General features: G+C 51.1%; 1 protein-coding gene across 2 annotated transcripts; it reads left to right on the plus strand.

Moving 5' to 3' along the window:
* The first annotated feature begins 712 nt into the window (after positions 1–712).
* On the plus strand, positions 713–11,195 carry EIF2B5 (eukaryotic translation initiation factor 2B subunit epsilon). Of its 2 annotated transcripts, none has more exons than XR_016232053.1 (16): positions 713–1,717; positions 2,640–2,764; positions 4,283–4,468; positions 4,559–4,736; positions 4,825–4,905; positions 5,517–5,594; positions 5,853–6,165; positions 7,418–7,563; positions 7,781–7,938; positions 8,044–8,145; positions 8,321–8,428; positions 8,953–9,043; positions 9,312–9,435; positions 9,970–10,095; positions 10,525–10,635; positions 10,777–11,195. XR_016232053.1 is itself a non-coding variant. In NM_001082674.1 (16 exon segments), coding segments are annotated over 16 exon segments (2,166 nt in total). In that variant the 5' UTR covers positions 1,451–1,522; the 3' UTR covers positions 10,837–11,188.
* The last annotated feature ends 4,258 nt before the right edge of the window (positions 11,196–15,453 follow it).

The raw sequence follows: 15,453 nt of genomic DNA on the forward strand, positions 1-15,453 counted from the left end.
CCTGCTGCCCATATGGGAGTGCATGGTTCAAGTCCCAGCACTTCATACCCAGCTTCCTGCTGATGCACATCCTGGAGGTAGCAGGTGATGGCTCAAGTCCTTGGGCCCCTGCACTCACATGGGAGACCTGGATGAAGCTCCTGGCTCCTGGCTTCAGCCTGGCCCAGCCCTAGCTGTTGCTGGCATTTGGGGGAGTGAACCAGCGGATTGAATCTCTCTCTCACTCTGTCTCTGTCACTCTGCGATTCAAGCAAATGAAAATAAACCAACATTAAATGTTTCCTACAATCGGGTTTACTTTCCCTTCCCTCAAATTCCCCCCTTCTGTGTGTCTGCACAACTCAGTAGTTCTGGCTAAGCCCCCACAGCTTTTTTTCCCCTTTTTCGGTCTATTCATTCACAGGGCAGTTAAATATCTTCCTTTACCGCGTCCACCCATTAATAAAACGCTCACTGAGCTGCCTTTCGCTTCTCCAGCTTAAGCTTTCCTAAAGCAAAGGGTATCCGCCGAGCACCTGCTTTGCCTGGGAGAAGGAAGGAATGACAGAGAGAGCCGCGGGAGCCCAGCCGGGAGCATGGGACCCGCCACGTGGAAACCCGGCCCCGCAAACTCCAACTCCCGACGTGCAACGCGGGCGGCGCCTGGCCTCGCCCCCACGGGTGCCGCCCTTCGCGGGCTCGGTCCGCCTCTCAGCCGTGGCGCCTTGCCCCGAAACGTGCTGCGCCCCTTCAGCCTCGGGCCTTTTCCAAGACAGCCCTGCTCAATTTCCCGCTGCTCTGGGATCCTCCCACCATCTCCTCTCCGCCTAAGATGCTGCATAGGCTGATAGGTTGAGAATGAATCCACGAATACATCCTAGTCATTGTTGTCCCCACATGAGCCTGCAGCAGGCGTACGGAGCCGTGAAGACAGAGCGGGTTGCACTTGCTAGCTGGGTGGACTTCCTTCGAGGTGTTTGTGGAACGAATGAGTGAGAAGTCTTGCAGATAGGTGACGGTCAACCGAGTTCAGGCTTGCTCCGTGCCTGACCCACAAACAGCGCTCAGGATTCCCACTCTCCCAACTGTGAGCCCCCGTAGGGAGGCGCTGTCTGTCTGACTCGGTCCCGGCGTCCCAAGGCGCCGGGTTCCATTAGGTGACCAGACTGACTAGGGAAGCCTACAATTGTTAACATGGGCGGAGAAACCAGTGGGCGACTACGGATCCCGAACAGCCCCAGCCCCTTCGTGGCACCCACAAGTCCCATCATGCCGCAAGCATCTCGGCTTCTCCACGGCCAAACCGGGGCCTGAGCCAGCTGCAACCCCACCTGCGCCTCCGCTGGCTGCGCCACGCCTCGCGCCCTCCCGCCTGGGACCAGCAGCGGGACGGGTAAGCGCTCGGGCAGGACGCATGCGCACTCCTCCTCCCTCGCCGCCTCCCTCCCGTCATTCCTGCGCGTTTCAAGTGTGAGGTCCTTTTTGTCCCCTACTGCTTGCGGTGTCTGTTTCCTCGCGGAAGTGGTGACGGCGAGACACAAAGATGGCGACGACTGTGGTGGCGCCGCCTGGTGCAGTGTCTGATCGGGCCAACAAGCGCGGCGGGGGGCCAGGAGGCGGTGGCGGCGGCGGGGGAGCCCGAGGTGCGGAGGAGGAGCCTCCGCCGCCCCTCCAGGCGGTCCTGGTGGCCGATAGCTTCAACCGCCGTTTCTTCCCCATCTCCAAGGACCAGCCTCGGGTGAGCGTCGCGCACGCGAGCAACGGGGAGGGTGGCGGGGCTGGAGCAGGTGGAATGCCAGCTCCTTTGGGCTGCCTGGTGAAGCATGCCCTGGAAGGACTTGTGTCCCCCTCTGTTTTCCTAAAATCGGGGGTTACCTGCCTCGGAGAAAGACGGAGGCGTTGCCTACAGCCCTGATGACTGCCTGAGTCAGCGAGCGGCTGGCAGACTTGGGCGCTCAGAGTGCTGTCCACCGAGGCGGAGGACGCGTGAGGAGACCTTGCCCCGACAAGGCGGAGACCGCACTGCCCTTTAACCTTGCAGAGGAGGGATGCTTAAGTGGAAGGGACCCGTCTGCCTCTGAAAGGGCAGCAATCTGCCTACAAAAATCGGCCTAGGTCTTGGACCGTGTGCTGTTTTTTTTCCCTCCAGGTGCTAATGACAGCCAGTGCCATCTGTCAGAGGCGTATAGACCAGCTTTAGTGGCCGGTTGCCATCATCCCCTTAATTGTCTAGACAGTGGGGAATTGGGCTGAGCTAGTCCTGGGTGTTGCTAGCCCAGTTCAGAGAGAGAACTCCATTGAGTTTAGGGGAAATTCTCCCTAGCTCCCCCGATACCCCAAAGGCCTGCTGGCTGTTCATTTTGAACACTAGTCCCTGATTCCTACAAAGATATCAAGGAAGGAAATGTTTTGAGAGATGTGACCGATTTCCATTACTATGCGTTGCTAGCAGTGGTCTACTGGGTCTCACGCTAGGCAGCTAGATTCCTTGCAAGCCATGATTCTCACAGACAGAACCTTGTTTTATCTTTGAATTGGAAAGATAAAGCAAACCGTAGTGCCCGGAAACACTGGTAGAGGCATGAAAATTGTTGCAGTGGGGAACCCAGAGGCTGTCCTGGATTCAAGACCTCCATCTTTCATCATATCCCACCCCCTAGGTCCTCCTGCCTCTGGCCAATGTGGCGCTAATTGACTACACTCTGGAATTCCTGACTGCCACAGGTGTACAGGAGACCTTTGTGTTTTGTTGCTGGAAGGCTGCTCAGATCAAAGAACATTTGCAGTAAGACCCTTCAACACCCCTTTCTGTTTTCACTGTTTTTTTTTTCCAGCATTTTCAGAATGGAAAAGGGAAATGTCGGGGGAAGGGGGAATGTGTCTAGTTAGAGCCTATTGTAAGGTCTTGGGGTGTTTTCCTCACTTATCAGGTGAACAGCTGAAGCCTTGTATCTCTCTTAAGGCTCCTACAACAAAGATTTATGTTGTGGCACAGTGTGTTAAGCTGCTACTTGGGAGACCGGCATCCTATATTGGGATCCCAAGTCCCAGTTACTTGACTTCCAGTGCTACCTCTTGCTAATGCACCTTGGAGGCAGTAGATGATGGCTCAAAAGTACTTGTGTCTCTGCCACCCAAGTAGGAGACCAGGTTGAAGTTCTGGCTCCTGGCTTTGTCCTGGCCCAGCTGTGCTGTTGCAGACAGTTGGGAAATGAACCAGCAGATGGAAGATCAGTCGATCTCTCTTTTTCTCTCTCTCTGTGTCCCTCTGCCTTTCAAACAAAGTATTTTTTTCCTTAAATCCTTTTTACATAGTGTGGTCCCGGTGGATTTTATTTTTTATTTAATGATTCCAATGTGGAAGTTACAAGAATAGCGTCTTTGTTTTTCCACTGCATTTCTGAATATTCTGTGTTCTGACCCTCAAGGGCAAGAATGGACTCTGTTTCATCTTTTTATTCCCTCTACCTAGCTTAGTGCCAAGCACAAAGTGAGCATTTAATAAATATTTGTTAAGATCTTAATGAAAAGAGTGAGTCTCAGGGCTTATGGAACTTTAGGAAATAAAGATAGGACATTAGAGAGGCTGGTGCTGTGCTGTGACAGAGCAAGTTAAGCTGCATCTGCAGCACCAGCATCCCGTATGGGTACCGGTTCAAGACCAGGCTGCTTCACTTCCAATCCACTCCCTGCTAACGCACCTGTGAAAGCAAGAGAAGATGGCCCAAGGTCTTGGGCCCCTGCACCTGCATGGGAAACTGAATGAAGCTCCTGGCTCCTGGCTTTGGCCTGGCCCAGCCCTAGCTATTATGGGCATCTGGGGAGCGAACTAGTGGATGGAAGAGCTCTCTCTCTCTCTTTCTTCCCCTTCTCTGTAACTCCGCCTTTCAAATAAATTAATTAATTTTTATAAAAAGGATATTAGCACAGTCTTCAGACACTTTCTAAATTTGGTGTGGACTTTAGAAAGGAAAGGTGACATGAAAAGTATATTTATGGGCTACTTTGTATACAGTAGGTTTCAGCAGGATTTCAAGTTTTAAGTGCATGTCTGGGGACAGGATTCAGGATATAGAGAGGAAATAATGATATTCCTCTAACCCATAAAACAAGACTGGTGACACAGGATGCTAAAAGTGTTAATTATAGTTCATAAGTCCTTTTGAAGTTGAGGACGCTGGCAGGAACCCAGAAAAGCCATATAGAAGGAGTGTGGATGCCACATAAGGTTGAAAAATAGGGGGTGGTGCACATAATCTTTATGTCTGATTGACTCATTGCCCTTACCACCCTCTTGCCATAGAAAATCCAAGTGGTGCCGCCCAACATCCCTCAACGTGGTTCGGATAATTACATCAGAGCTCTACCGATCGCTGGGAGATGTCCTCCGTGATGTTGACGCCAAAGCCCTGGTGCGCTCTGACTTCCTCCTGGTGTACGGAGATGTCGTCTCCAACATCAATGTCACCAGGGCCCTCGAGGAACATAGGTCAGGGTGGGAGTGTGGCGGGGACAGGGTTGGGGAGCCCAGAGCCTGAGGACTGCTGTATTGCGGCTCTCTCTCTCCTGTCCTTTATAGGTTAAGGCGGAAGCTAGAAAAAAATGTGTCTGTGATGACAATGATCTTCAAAGAATCATCCCCCAGCCACCCGACTCGTTGCCATGAGGACAATGTGGTAGTGGCTGTGGATAGTGCCACAAACCGGATTCTCCACTTCCAGAAGACCCAGGGCCTCCGACGTTTCTCTTTTCCTCTGGTGTGTAGCAGCCTAGGGTCTTTGAGGTAGGGAAGGGATGGGCCTCAGTAAAGAACCCAGTTAAAGTGCTTGGAATTTCTCCCCACAGAGCCTGTTCCAAGGCAGTGGCGCTGGCGTGGAGATTCGGTATGACTTATTGGATTGTCATATCAGCATCTGCTCCCCTCAGGTGAGCGCCTCAGCACCACATATTCACAGCGGGACCCTGAGGGTCTACTGTCGCCTGCTTAGAAGACCAAGGGGAGCAGATATTGAGTTAATGGTTAAGACCCTGGCAGGAACATCTCTGTCCCATTTTGGAGTTCCTAGTCCCAGCTCCAGTCCCAGTTCCAGCTACCTGCTAATATGTACCCTGGGAGGCAGCAGTGATGGTTCCGGTAGTTGGATCCCTGTCACCAGTATGGGAGACCTGGATTGAGGTCCCAGCTCCCAGCTTTGACCTGGCCCAGCCCCTGATGTTGGAAGCACTGGGAGACTGAATCACTGGATGGGCGTGTGTGCCTGTGTACATGCTCTGTATGTCTCTCAGATAAATGAATTTCTAAAAGGCCAAGGAATATTTCTTCCCTCTCTTTTCTTAATATTTCTTCCCTCTCTGTTCTAAAGCAAAGATGTGTTGTCATCTTCTCCCTGTTAACCTATTGGGACCTTCTATGGGATGCTGATCTTAGTCCAGCTCTCTTTGGTGTGTTAAGTCTCTGGCTGCTTATCTTTGCTTCCAGGGAATCATTGCACAATAGTCCACCCCTACATCTCCTCTCCCCACCCCACCCTCTCCAGGTGGCTCAGCTCTTCACAGACAACTTTGACTACCAGACTCGAGATGACTTTGTGCGAGGCCTGTTAGTGAACGAGGAGGTGAGAAAAGGCTTCCAAGGCTTCTTAGGAAAGTAGAAGATGTATCTAATTTTATCTTGTGCTGTTACTTGTAGTCCCAGTCTGTTTTACTGAGACTCGGGAGTGGGAGAAAGAGCTAAGGGAGAGGGGAACTCTGGCTGTTTGGCTGTGACAGTGAGAGCTGGCAGAAGGGAACTTAGAGGGTAGAAAGGTGTTGTACTTGGAGGCATTCTTCCTGTCTTGCTGGCTTGGCTAACCACCTTCTCCTTTCCTCATCAGATCCTAGGGAACCAGATCCACATGCATGTAACAACTAGGGAATACGGTGCCCGGGTCTCCAACCTGCACATGTACTCTGCTGTCTGTGCCGATGTCATCCGCCGATGGGTCTACCCTCTCACCCCAGAGGCAAACTTCACTGACAGCACCGCTCAGAGCTGCACTCATTCCCGGCACAACATCTACCGAGGGCCCGAGGTCAGCTTGGGCCATGGCAGCATCCTGGAGGAGAATGTACTCCTGGGCTCTGGCACTGTCATTGGCAGCAACTGCTCTATCACCAACAGTGTCATTGGTCCTGGCTGCTGCATTGGTGAGCACAGGTGGGGAGGCAAGCCCGCCATCCTAGGAGCAGGAACCGGGGACCCTGTGTCTCTGGATACAAAGATGGAGGTGTGAGGGCTAGTCCCTGGGAATAAGGAACCAGAGTGGCTACCCTCAGAAACGAGGGAATAGGGGCTTGAAAGTAGTAATAACCTAATTTGTGGCCTGTGTACTGGGTGACTCTTCACATTCCAGGGTACCCTATATTCAGATTTAGGACCAGGTAGATAATTAGCATGCAGTAATAACATCTGTCTAACTGCATTACAGTTTACAAAGGGCTTTCATATACGTTATTTTGTTTAATCCTTACAAAAACCTTGCAAGGTAGTTATTATTTATCTCTCATTTACAAACAGGCTCAAGGAGGTTATCTTGCTGGTCATAGGTAATGAGAATCAGTGCTGGGACTTGAATCTGGGTCCAGTGTTCTTTATTCTTCCATATCTGACTGGTTAGCCTCTTGGCAACTCACTTTGGTTGTGGGAATGTGCTCCTAATGGTACTGCCCCTTTAAACGATCAACAATAAGATTAAAATTCTAAAATATACAAGAAGAGGCCAGATAATTTGACCTGATTTTTTCAGACATGGATATTATTGTAATAAGGTTTTTTTTTAAAGATTTATTTATTTATTTGAAAGAGTTACACACAGAGGAGAGGCAGAGAGAGAGAGAGAGAGGCGTTCCATCCACTGGTTCACTCTCCAATTGGCTGCAACAGCTAAAGCTGTGCCGATCAGGAGCCAGAAGCTTCTTCCGCGTCTCCCATGTGGGTGCAGGGGCCCAAGGACTTGGGCCATCCTCCACTGCTTTCCCAGACCATAGCACAGAGCTGGATTGGAAGTGGAGCAGCCAGGACTCTAACCGGCGCCCATTGGGATGCCAGCACTGCAGGTGGTGGCTTTGCCTGCTATGCCACAGCGCTGGCCCCTGTAATAAGGTTCTTGAATTGAGAAAGTTTCCAGAAACCTTACAGGTTCTCAGTTCTTAGGTCTCTTTATTGTCTGTAGTTGTTGTCCACTGTGGGGAGGATGGACCATCTGAGCAGTGTTCTACTCTCAGGCCTAGGCCTGGAGGGCAAGGGGGTATTTTTTTTTTTTTGGTGAACAAGGTGGAGAGAGGGGGGTATTGGAGCTAGAGGGGGTTTGCTGGGATCAGGCAGCCCTGTCTTCCCCGAAGGGCTTTGGTCTGGTTTTGGGATCCTGAGTGACCAGAAGTCCTTCCCATCCTGAGCCAGGTGATAACGTGGTGCTGGACCGGGCCTACCTGTGGAAAGGTGTTCAAGTGGCTTCTGGGGCGCAGATCCATCAGTCTCTGCTCTGTGACCATGCTGAGGTCAAGGAACAAGTGACACTGAAGCCACACTGTGTCCTTACTTCCCAGGTGAGATTTGTCCCCTGCTTCTTGTAGGCCCTGAATTGATGGGTAGTCACATTGACCCAGAAGGGGTCTTATTTCCACCCACAGTCCAGCCAGAACTCAGAGTCCAAATCCAGTGGTTTCATTGGCTTAATAAAGAAAAGTTGCTTTCATTGTCAGGATGTATCTTTCCTCCATGCACTGTGGGGTCGGTGCCACCTACTACTTTTTTCTCCCCCAGGTGGTAGTGGGCCCCAACATCACGCTGCCTGAGGGCTCGGTCATCTCTTTGCACCCTCCAGATGCAGAAGAAGATGAGGATGATGGCCAGTTCAGTGATGATTCTGGGGTCAACCAAGCAAAGGAGAAAGCGAAGCTGAAAGGTGTGAGGCTCAACAGGTGTGGGGCGTCTGTGTGTCTCTCTGCCCCATAGGAAAACCAGTGATCCCGCCTTGGGGGTGTTGCTGCTTCATGGCCCTTCTCTAAAGGGCAGCATGCTTCCAGGTTACAATCCAGCGGAAGTAGGAGTTGCAGGCAAAGGCTACCTCTGGAAAGCTGCTGACATGAACACGGAGAAAGAGGAAGAACTGCGGCAGAGTCTGTGGGGTGAGCTCGGCCTTGTGCCTGTCCTCCTCTGCTCAGTCGGAATACTTGAAAGGTTAATGAATACCTCGGATTCGGATTACTTGTTGACTGCTTTCCTCCCGCACAGCAGATAAGTCGCCCCTGTGAAGGTCTCTTTCCTTATTTTTCTGATTTCTCATCCTTTCTGCATTTTCAGGACTCACAATCAATGAGGAAGAGGAGAGTGAGACTGAAAGTGAGCGAAGCATGGATTCTGAGGAGCTGGACAGCCGAGCAGGCTCCCCCCAGTTGGATGACATCAAAGGTAAATGGCCATGGCTGGCACCACAGCTCACTAGGCTAATCCTCCGCCTGTGGCGCCGGCACACCGGGTTCTAGTCCCGGTCAGGGCACCGGATTCTGTCCCGGTCGCTCCTCTTCCTGTCCAGCTCTCTGCTGTGGACCGGGAGTGCAGTGGAGGATGGCCCAAGTGCTTGGGTCCTCCCCACATGGGAGACCAGGAGAAGCACCTGGCTCCTGGCTTCAGATCAGCCAGGCCGCAGCGGCCATTGGGGGGTGAACCAAGGGAAAAGGAAATCCTTTCTCTCTGTCTCTCTCTCTCTCACTGTCCACTCTGCCTGTCCAAAAAAAAAAAAAAAAAAGTAAGTGGCCAAGGCAGTCGTGTCCCGGACAAAGGAAGAAAGCCTCCAGGTTATTGTTTGCCTGGATCCACTAGCCAAACGCATGTGTTCCTCCCTGAAAAGGTTTCGTGTGGAATCAGGGCCAGATAACTTAGAGCGTTTCTGAAGTGATATTGGCTCGTGAACTTACTCTTGCTTTCATTTTCAGTGTTCCAGAATGAAGTCCTGGGAACACTGCAGCGGGGCAAAGAAGAGAGCATTTCTTGTGACAATCTCATCCTGGAGATCAACTCTCTCAAGTAAGAGGAGTGCCTCCGTGTTCTCTCCTCCCTGGGGTAACTCAGGCAGGTAGAGGTTCTTTCCTAAGTGTTCTCTTGCCCAGATAGGAACCTTTTTCTTCAAGAACCCAATAGAGCAGGAAGAGCTTTAGGTTCCAGCCTCCGCAGACTTTCTCCCTCCATGCTGTTCCCTCTGACTTCCTCTCCTTGGTATTCTGTCAAAGTCCTAGTCCTACAGCATGCTGACAGGGCCAGTGAAGGCCCTGGTGTCACCCCAGTCTCCCCACAGGTATGCCTACAACATAAGCCTAAAGGAGGTGATGCAGGTACTGAGCCATGTGGTCCTGGAGTTCCCACTGCAACAAATGGATTCCCCGCTGGAGGCAAACCGCTACTGTGCCCTGCTGCTTCCTGTGAGCAAAGACTGGGGCTGGGGACCGGGATTGGGTGGTGATGGACACATGTATTTGCCATGCTTGACTTCACAGGAAATCAGGTTATTTGCTGCCTTTACCTCCTTTCCCTTTGCCTCTGGAATCTGATTGGGTTCAATACTGAGTAGCCTTTGAGACTACAGGATTCAGTCCATGCTAGGCTCTCAAGGATATACTCAGGAAAGACCTGGACTTTCAGACACTATGAAAATGATTTGACCCTGAATGAGATCAGCCTCGAGGTGGGGACTAGGTATTTTGAGGAAGCCTTCAGTGTCTGACCCCCTTTTACCTTTCCTGGGGAACCATTTTTTCCCCACCCCTGACTGCCAGTAACTTCTAAGTCCTTCCGCCATGATTCCTCAGACCTGTATCATTTCACTCTTGTCCTCCCATAACATGAAAGGCTCATGTTATCAGTGTTGATTTTCCTTGATGTCCCGATACAGGTATACAGGTATACAGGTACATGCCCAGGAATGTATTCCAGCTTCATTCTCCTTTCTTCCATAGTTGCTCAAGGCCTGGAGCCCTGTTTTTAGGAACTACATAAAGCGTGCAGCCGACCATTTGGAAGCATTGGCAGCCATTGAGGAGTTCTTCCTGGAGCATGAAGCTCTTGGTACTTGCATAGCCAAGGTGAATACCACCTCGAGCCCCATGCTCCTACACTGACTTTGAAACAGGCCTTGGAGACCCCCATGGACACACAAAACAGAGACTCACATGAACCCAGTCAGGAGTTTGGTGGATAGCACCATCCACCCCTAGTGTCATGCTTATTACTGGAAGAGTACAGCTTAGAGCTGTAAGGCTTAGGAGGGCAGGCATTGGGGATTGGCCTGGGAATGTGCAAAATGCTCCTCCGCATTCAGAAGTTATGCCTGCTCTACTACCAGAGTAAATAGCTCACTGTTGTCTGTTTTGGAGAAGGCTGCTTGGTATGGAGAAGGAAGCTGAGGGCCTGGTGGTCAGGTGCTAAGGTCCGGCCTCCTCTTCCTCTGTTATCCATTATATGTTGCTTGACTCTGCAAGGCCCCTGAGATCCCCTTCACTGGCCTTCTGCAGGTACTGATGGGTTTCTACCAGCTAGAGATCCTGGCTGAGGAGACGATCCTGAGCTGGTTCGGCCAAAGGGATGTAACGGACAAGGGCCGGCAGCTGCGCAAGAACCAGCAGGTGAGGAAGGCCATCCCGTTCCCTAGTCTTTGACCCTAGTTTCCAGGGTGGCTGGAGTCTAGTCAGAGCCGTTTACGTGCCATGGGGAATAGGAGGGTAACGTGCCCCTCCCCAGTAGCTGAGCCCTGCATCTCCTTACAGCTACAGAGGTTCATCCAGTGGCTAAAAGAGGCAGAAGAGGAGTCATCTGAAGATGACTGAAGTCACATGCTGCCCGCTCCTGGGGCTCTGAGTCATTGTCCTCCTGGTTCCTGGGCCAGGACAAGTGCGGAGCTGGTTGTGGAAGGATGAGTGACCACCGTCCCGTGACCCAAGGAGCAGAGGCTGGAACTACAGTATTCACACTGCCAGCAACCATGTGCCTCCCGTCCCAACTGGGGCACTGGGATGAGGGAAGTCAGACTGGAACAAAGCATCTGCCTAGGGAGGAGCTGGGCAGGCCTGCGGTTGGAGGAAGGCCAGAGGAACCTGTGTGCTCGGGCTCTCCCTCAGGGAACAGCAGAGAGCAGCTGGCCTCTCTGCTGCTTGTATTTGTTAATATTAAAAAAGAGAGAAGTGTATGATTTCTCTGCAGCTCTGACTTACCAGCCATTGGCGTTCGCACCCTGGGACTCCCTAACACCTGAAGGAGAGGGACCAGGAGGTGTTTTTGCCACTAGGGGGTACTGTAGTGCCTTGCCACTTAACCACCTGTCGCCATGACTCACAGATGGTGTAGAACCTCGATTCTTTCCCAGCATTTGTGGGTCCATTTGTGGTCCTGAGCCTATTTCCACAGGGGGCCCTGGTTTAAACTCTTCTGCCAGAGGGTGACAATGCCCAGCAGATGGAAAGGCCATTACCACGTGCTAGTCCTTCTCACACTTTTCCCAGTTGATCCCAGTACTAGTCCTGTCAAGGAGGCCAGGTGGCTCTTCATCTTAAAGATACGAAATCTGCTCAAGGTCCCATACTCAAAATACATATATATATATATATATATATATATATATATATATATTGAAAGGCAGAGATCCAGAGAGAAGGAGAGATCTTCCATCTACTGGTTCACTCCCCAATGGCCACAACGGCCAGGGCTGGGTCAGGCTGAAGCCAGGAGCTAGGATCTTCTCCCAGGTCTCCCATGTGGGTGCACGGACCCAAGCCCTTGGGCCATCCTCTACTGCTTTCCCAGGCACATTAGCAGGGAGCTGGATCAGAAGTGGAGCAGCCAGGGCTCAAGCCAGCACCCATATGGGATGGCTTAGCCTTCTATGCCACAGCGCTGGCCCCTTGCATAACTCTTAAAGAGGAAAGCTAGGGACTTGACCCTCAGAATCCAGAACTTTCTCACAGAGGCAAATACAACCCCAAGTCAGTAATGGAACCCTGAGAACACAGGAGATCCTGTGAAATGTTTTAAATATGGAGAGAGTGGTTACTGTTTGATGGGCATTTTGTTATTTGCTAAATACTTGTCATGTGTTATTCCATTTAACCCTCATATCAGCCCTATGAAATTAAGTGATAAGTTTCATTTCTAGATGAAGTGCCTGCAGCTCAGAGAAGTCTCAAGACTGGTAATGGACAGAAGCGGGAGCTGATGCTAAAGTCAAGCTCTGCCGTCTGTCACTTGCTCTATCACCTCCTTTTACCTCAACCACGAAACAAGCCCTTCCCTCTTATCTTTTGAACTCTCTGTTGCCTTCATGTTGACACTTAAACTGCCAGTTGTCTCTGTGTAACAGGTGGCTGACACAGAGGAACATCATAGATAAAGCGGTTGCCTTCATTTCAGTTGTGTGGGAAGGAGTGAGCTGAAGCGTTGAGCTGAGCACACTGAACTCCACGTGGGCATGTGAAGCATGACTGAGTATTTATTGCTAAAGAAGGGAGAACATGCTGGCCAGGGTTTGGCATCATTTAGTTTCCTTGTTCAGTAAATCTGTTTTGATCTGAGTCAAGTGCCTGGAGAAGACATGAAGGTTATGGCCTGGACCTAATGGGGCAGTTAAATCCAAGTAACTGTAAACATCTCTGGCCTGTACCAGATGGGTGGCAGGGGTCACAGTGGCCTCTGCAGCTTTTCAGGAAAGAGATTGCTTCCGGTGGGGTGATTAGGGAAGACTGCCACGTGGTGATGCTGGAGTGTCCTGAGAGAGGAAAGGTTACAAGGGCATATCCACAGCAAAGCAAAGGGTTTCCAGTTAAGTACATCAGCTTTCTTTGCTTGCTCTAAAAATCCCATTACAATACTAGAAAAGGAAATTTTTTTTTAAAGATTTATTTATTTATTTGAAAGGCAGAATTAGAGGAGAGACAGAGAGAGGTCTTCCATCTATTGGTTCACTCCCCAAATAGCCACGATAGCCAAGGCTGGCCAGGCTGAAGCCAGGAGCCAGGAGCTTCTTCCGGGTCTCCCATGTGGGTGGTAGGGGCCCAAGGATTTGGGCCATCATCCACTGCTTTCCCAGGTGCATCACTAGGAGCTGAATTGAAGTGAAGCAGCTAGGACTTGAATCAATGCCCATATGGGAGTCAGCACTATAGGCAGCAGCTTAACTAACTGTGCCACAGCATTGGCCCCAAGGAACCTACTTTCCTAAAAAAGCACTTGACTGGATAAGGAAAGAGAAGTGACAATGGATGAGAGACATCATTTTGGAAAGTGAAAAATAGTGACCAAGGCACTAAAGCTGTGGAGTAGCAGGTTAAGCCACAGCCTGCAATGCCAACATCCCATGTGGGTGCTGGTTCAAGTCCTAGCTGCTCCACTTTCAATCCAGCTCCCTGCTGATGTGCCTGGGAAAGTAGCGGAGGATGGCCCAAGTGCTTGGGCCCCTGCACCCATGTGGGAGACCCAGAAAAAGCTCCTGGCTCCTGGCTTTGGCCTAGCCTAATCCCAGCTATTGTGGGCATTTGGGGAGTGAACCAAGAAGTGGAAGATTCTCTCTCTCTCTCTCTCTCTCTCTCCCCTGTCTTTCATTCTCTCTCTCTTTTTTTAACTAGGCAGAGTTAGACAGTGAGAGAGAGACAGAGTTATAGACAGTGAGAGAGACAGAAAGCTCTTCCTTTTTCCGTTGGTTCACCCCCCAAGTGGCTGCTATGGCCGGCGTGTTGTGGCTGGCACACTGTGCCGATCCGAAGCCAGGAGCCAGGTGCTTCCTCCTGGTCTCCCATGCGGGTGCAGGGCCCAAGCACCTGGGCCATCCTCCACTGCCTTCCTGGGCCACAGCAGAGAGCTGGACTGGAAGAGGAGCAACCGGGACTAGAACTCGGGGTGCCGGCGCTGGCCTCCTCTCTTTTTATAAGTCTGCCTTTCAAATAAATAAATATTTAAACTAAAAAACAAAACAAAACAAAACAAAAAAAAACTGACTTAGAGTAAGGTGGGCTCTGTCTGCCAGGGTGGTTATTAACAGAAGTTGCAACCCAGAAAAGGCTCTGAAGCTCACAGGAGGGTAAGGAGAGGGAGGGGATGGAGGGGGTTTCAAAGGTTTGTAGAAGAAATTGGCCTCTAAGATCCCCTCCAGATCTGACCCAGCTAAGTGATACTGCTGTTCCTCCCCTGCAAGAGACGGGAGCTTCAGGCTCTTAGGAAATACTTAGGGTTTTCTAAACCCAAATGTCACAAGTTTCCACACTGACAACCCCCCTCCCCAGTCGCTGGCATACTGAATGGAAAAGCCCATGAAATTTCAGAATGTCGGGGAGAATTTAAATACCAGAGCTTCTGGCCTCAGCAGCTGCCGTGGTGGGATTGGGGATGAGGGATTACATAAAAAGTAAGGAATTAAGTGAAAGCACGTGAGTGGTGGGACGCTGAACCTCAGCACACGCTAACTTACACCTTTCAGGCAAAAAACAAGCTGAACCTCTGCAGGAAAAAAAAAGGCCTATGAATGACGACAGTTTGGTTTTCTTGACAAAATTTTCTTCCACTTACTACCCTATGGCAAAGCCTATTAATAAACCTTGTACATAGCTTCCAATCAGCTTTTTAGTGTCTTACTCTTAAATGTGAATAGACAGGTTGGCGCCGCGGCTCACTAGGCTAATCCTCCGCCTGTGGTGCTGGCACCCTGGGTTCTAGTCCCAGTTGGGGTGCCAGATTCTGTCCCGGTTGCCCCTCTTCCAATCCAGCTCTCTGCTATGGCCCAGGAGGGCAGTGGAGGATGGCCCAGGTGCTTGGGCCCTGCACCCGCATGGGAGACTGGGAGGAAGCACCTGGCTCCTGGCTTCGGATCAGTGCAGCACGCCGGCCACAACATGCCGGCCGTAGCGGCCACTTGGGAGGTGAACCAACGGAAAAAGGAAGACCTTTCTCTCTGTCTCTCTCTCTCACTGTCTAACTCTGCCTGTCAAAAAAAAAAAAAAAAAAAATGTGAATAGACAGGGGCCGCTGCTGTGACATAGCAGGTAAAGCAGCCTCCTGCAGTCCAAGCATCCCATAGGGGCACTAGTTCAAGTCCTGGCTGCTCCACTTCAAATCCAGCTCTCTGCTATGCCCTGGAAAAGCAATAGAAGATGGCCCAAGTCCTTGGGTCCCAGCACCCATGTGGGAGACCTGGAAGAAGATCCTGGCTGCTGGTTTCAGATTGGCCCAGCTCCAGCCCCAACTGTTGTGGCCATCTGGGGAATGAACCAGTGGATGGGAGGTTTTCTCTCTAACTCCTCCTTTCAAATAAGTAAATAAGTTACAGAGAGGCAGAGGCAGAAAAAGAGAGAGGTCTTCCATCTGCTGGTTTACTCCCTAATTGGCCGCAACGGCTGGAGATGCGACGATCCAAAGCCAGGAGACAGGTGCTTCTTCCGGGTCTCCCACGTGGATGCAGGGGC

The sequence above is a fragment of the Oryctolagus cuniculus genome, chromosome 4 (assembly GCF_051225735.1).
Source record: "Oryctolagus cuniculus isolate XC-2025 breed Fujian yellow rabbit chromosome 4, ASM5122573v1, whole genome shotgun sequence".
Taxonomy (NCBI): Eukaryota; Metazoa; Chordata; class Mammalia; order Lagomorpha; family Leporidae; genus Oryctolagus; species Oryctolagus cuniculus.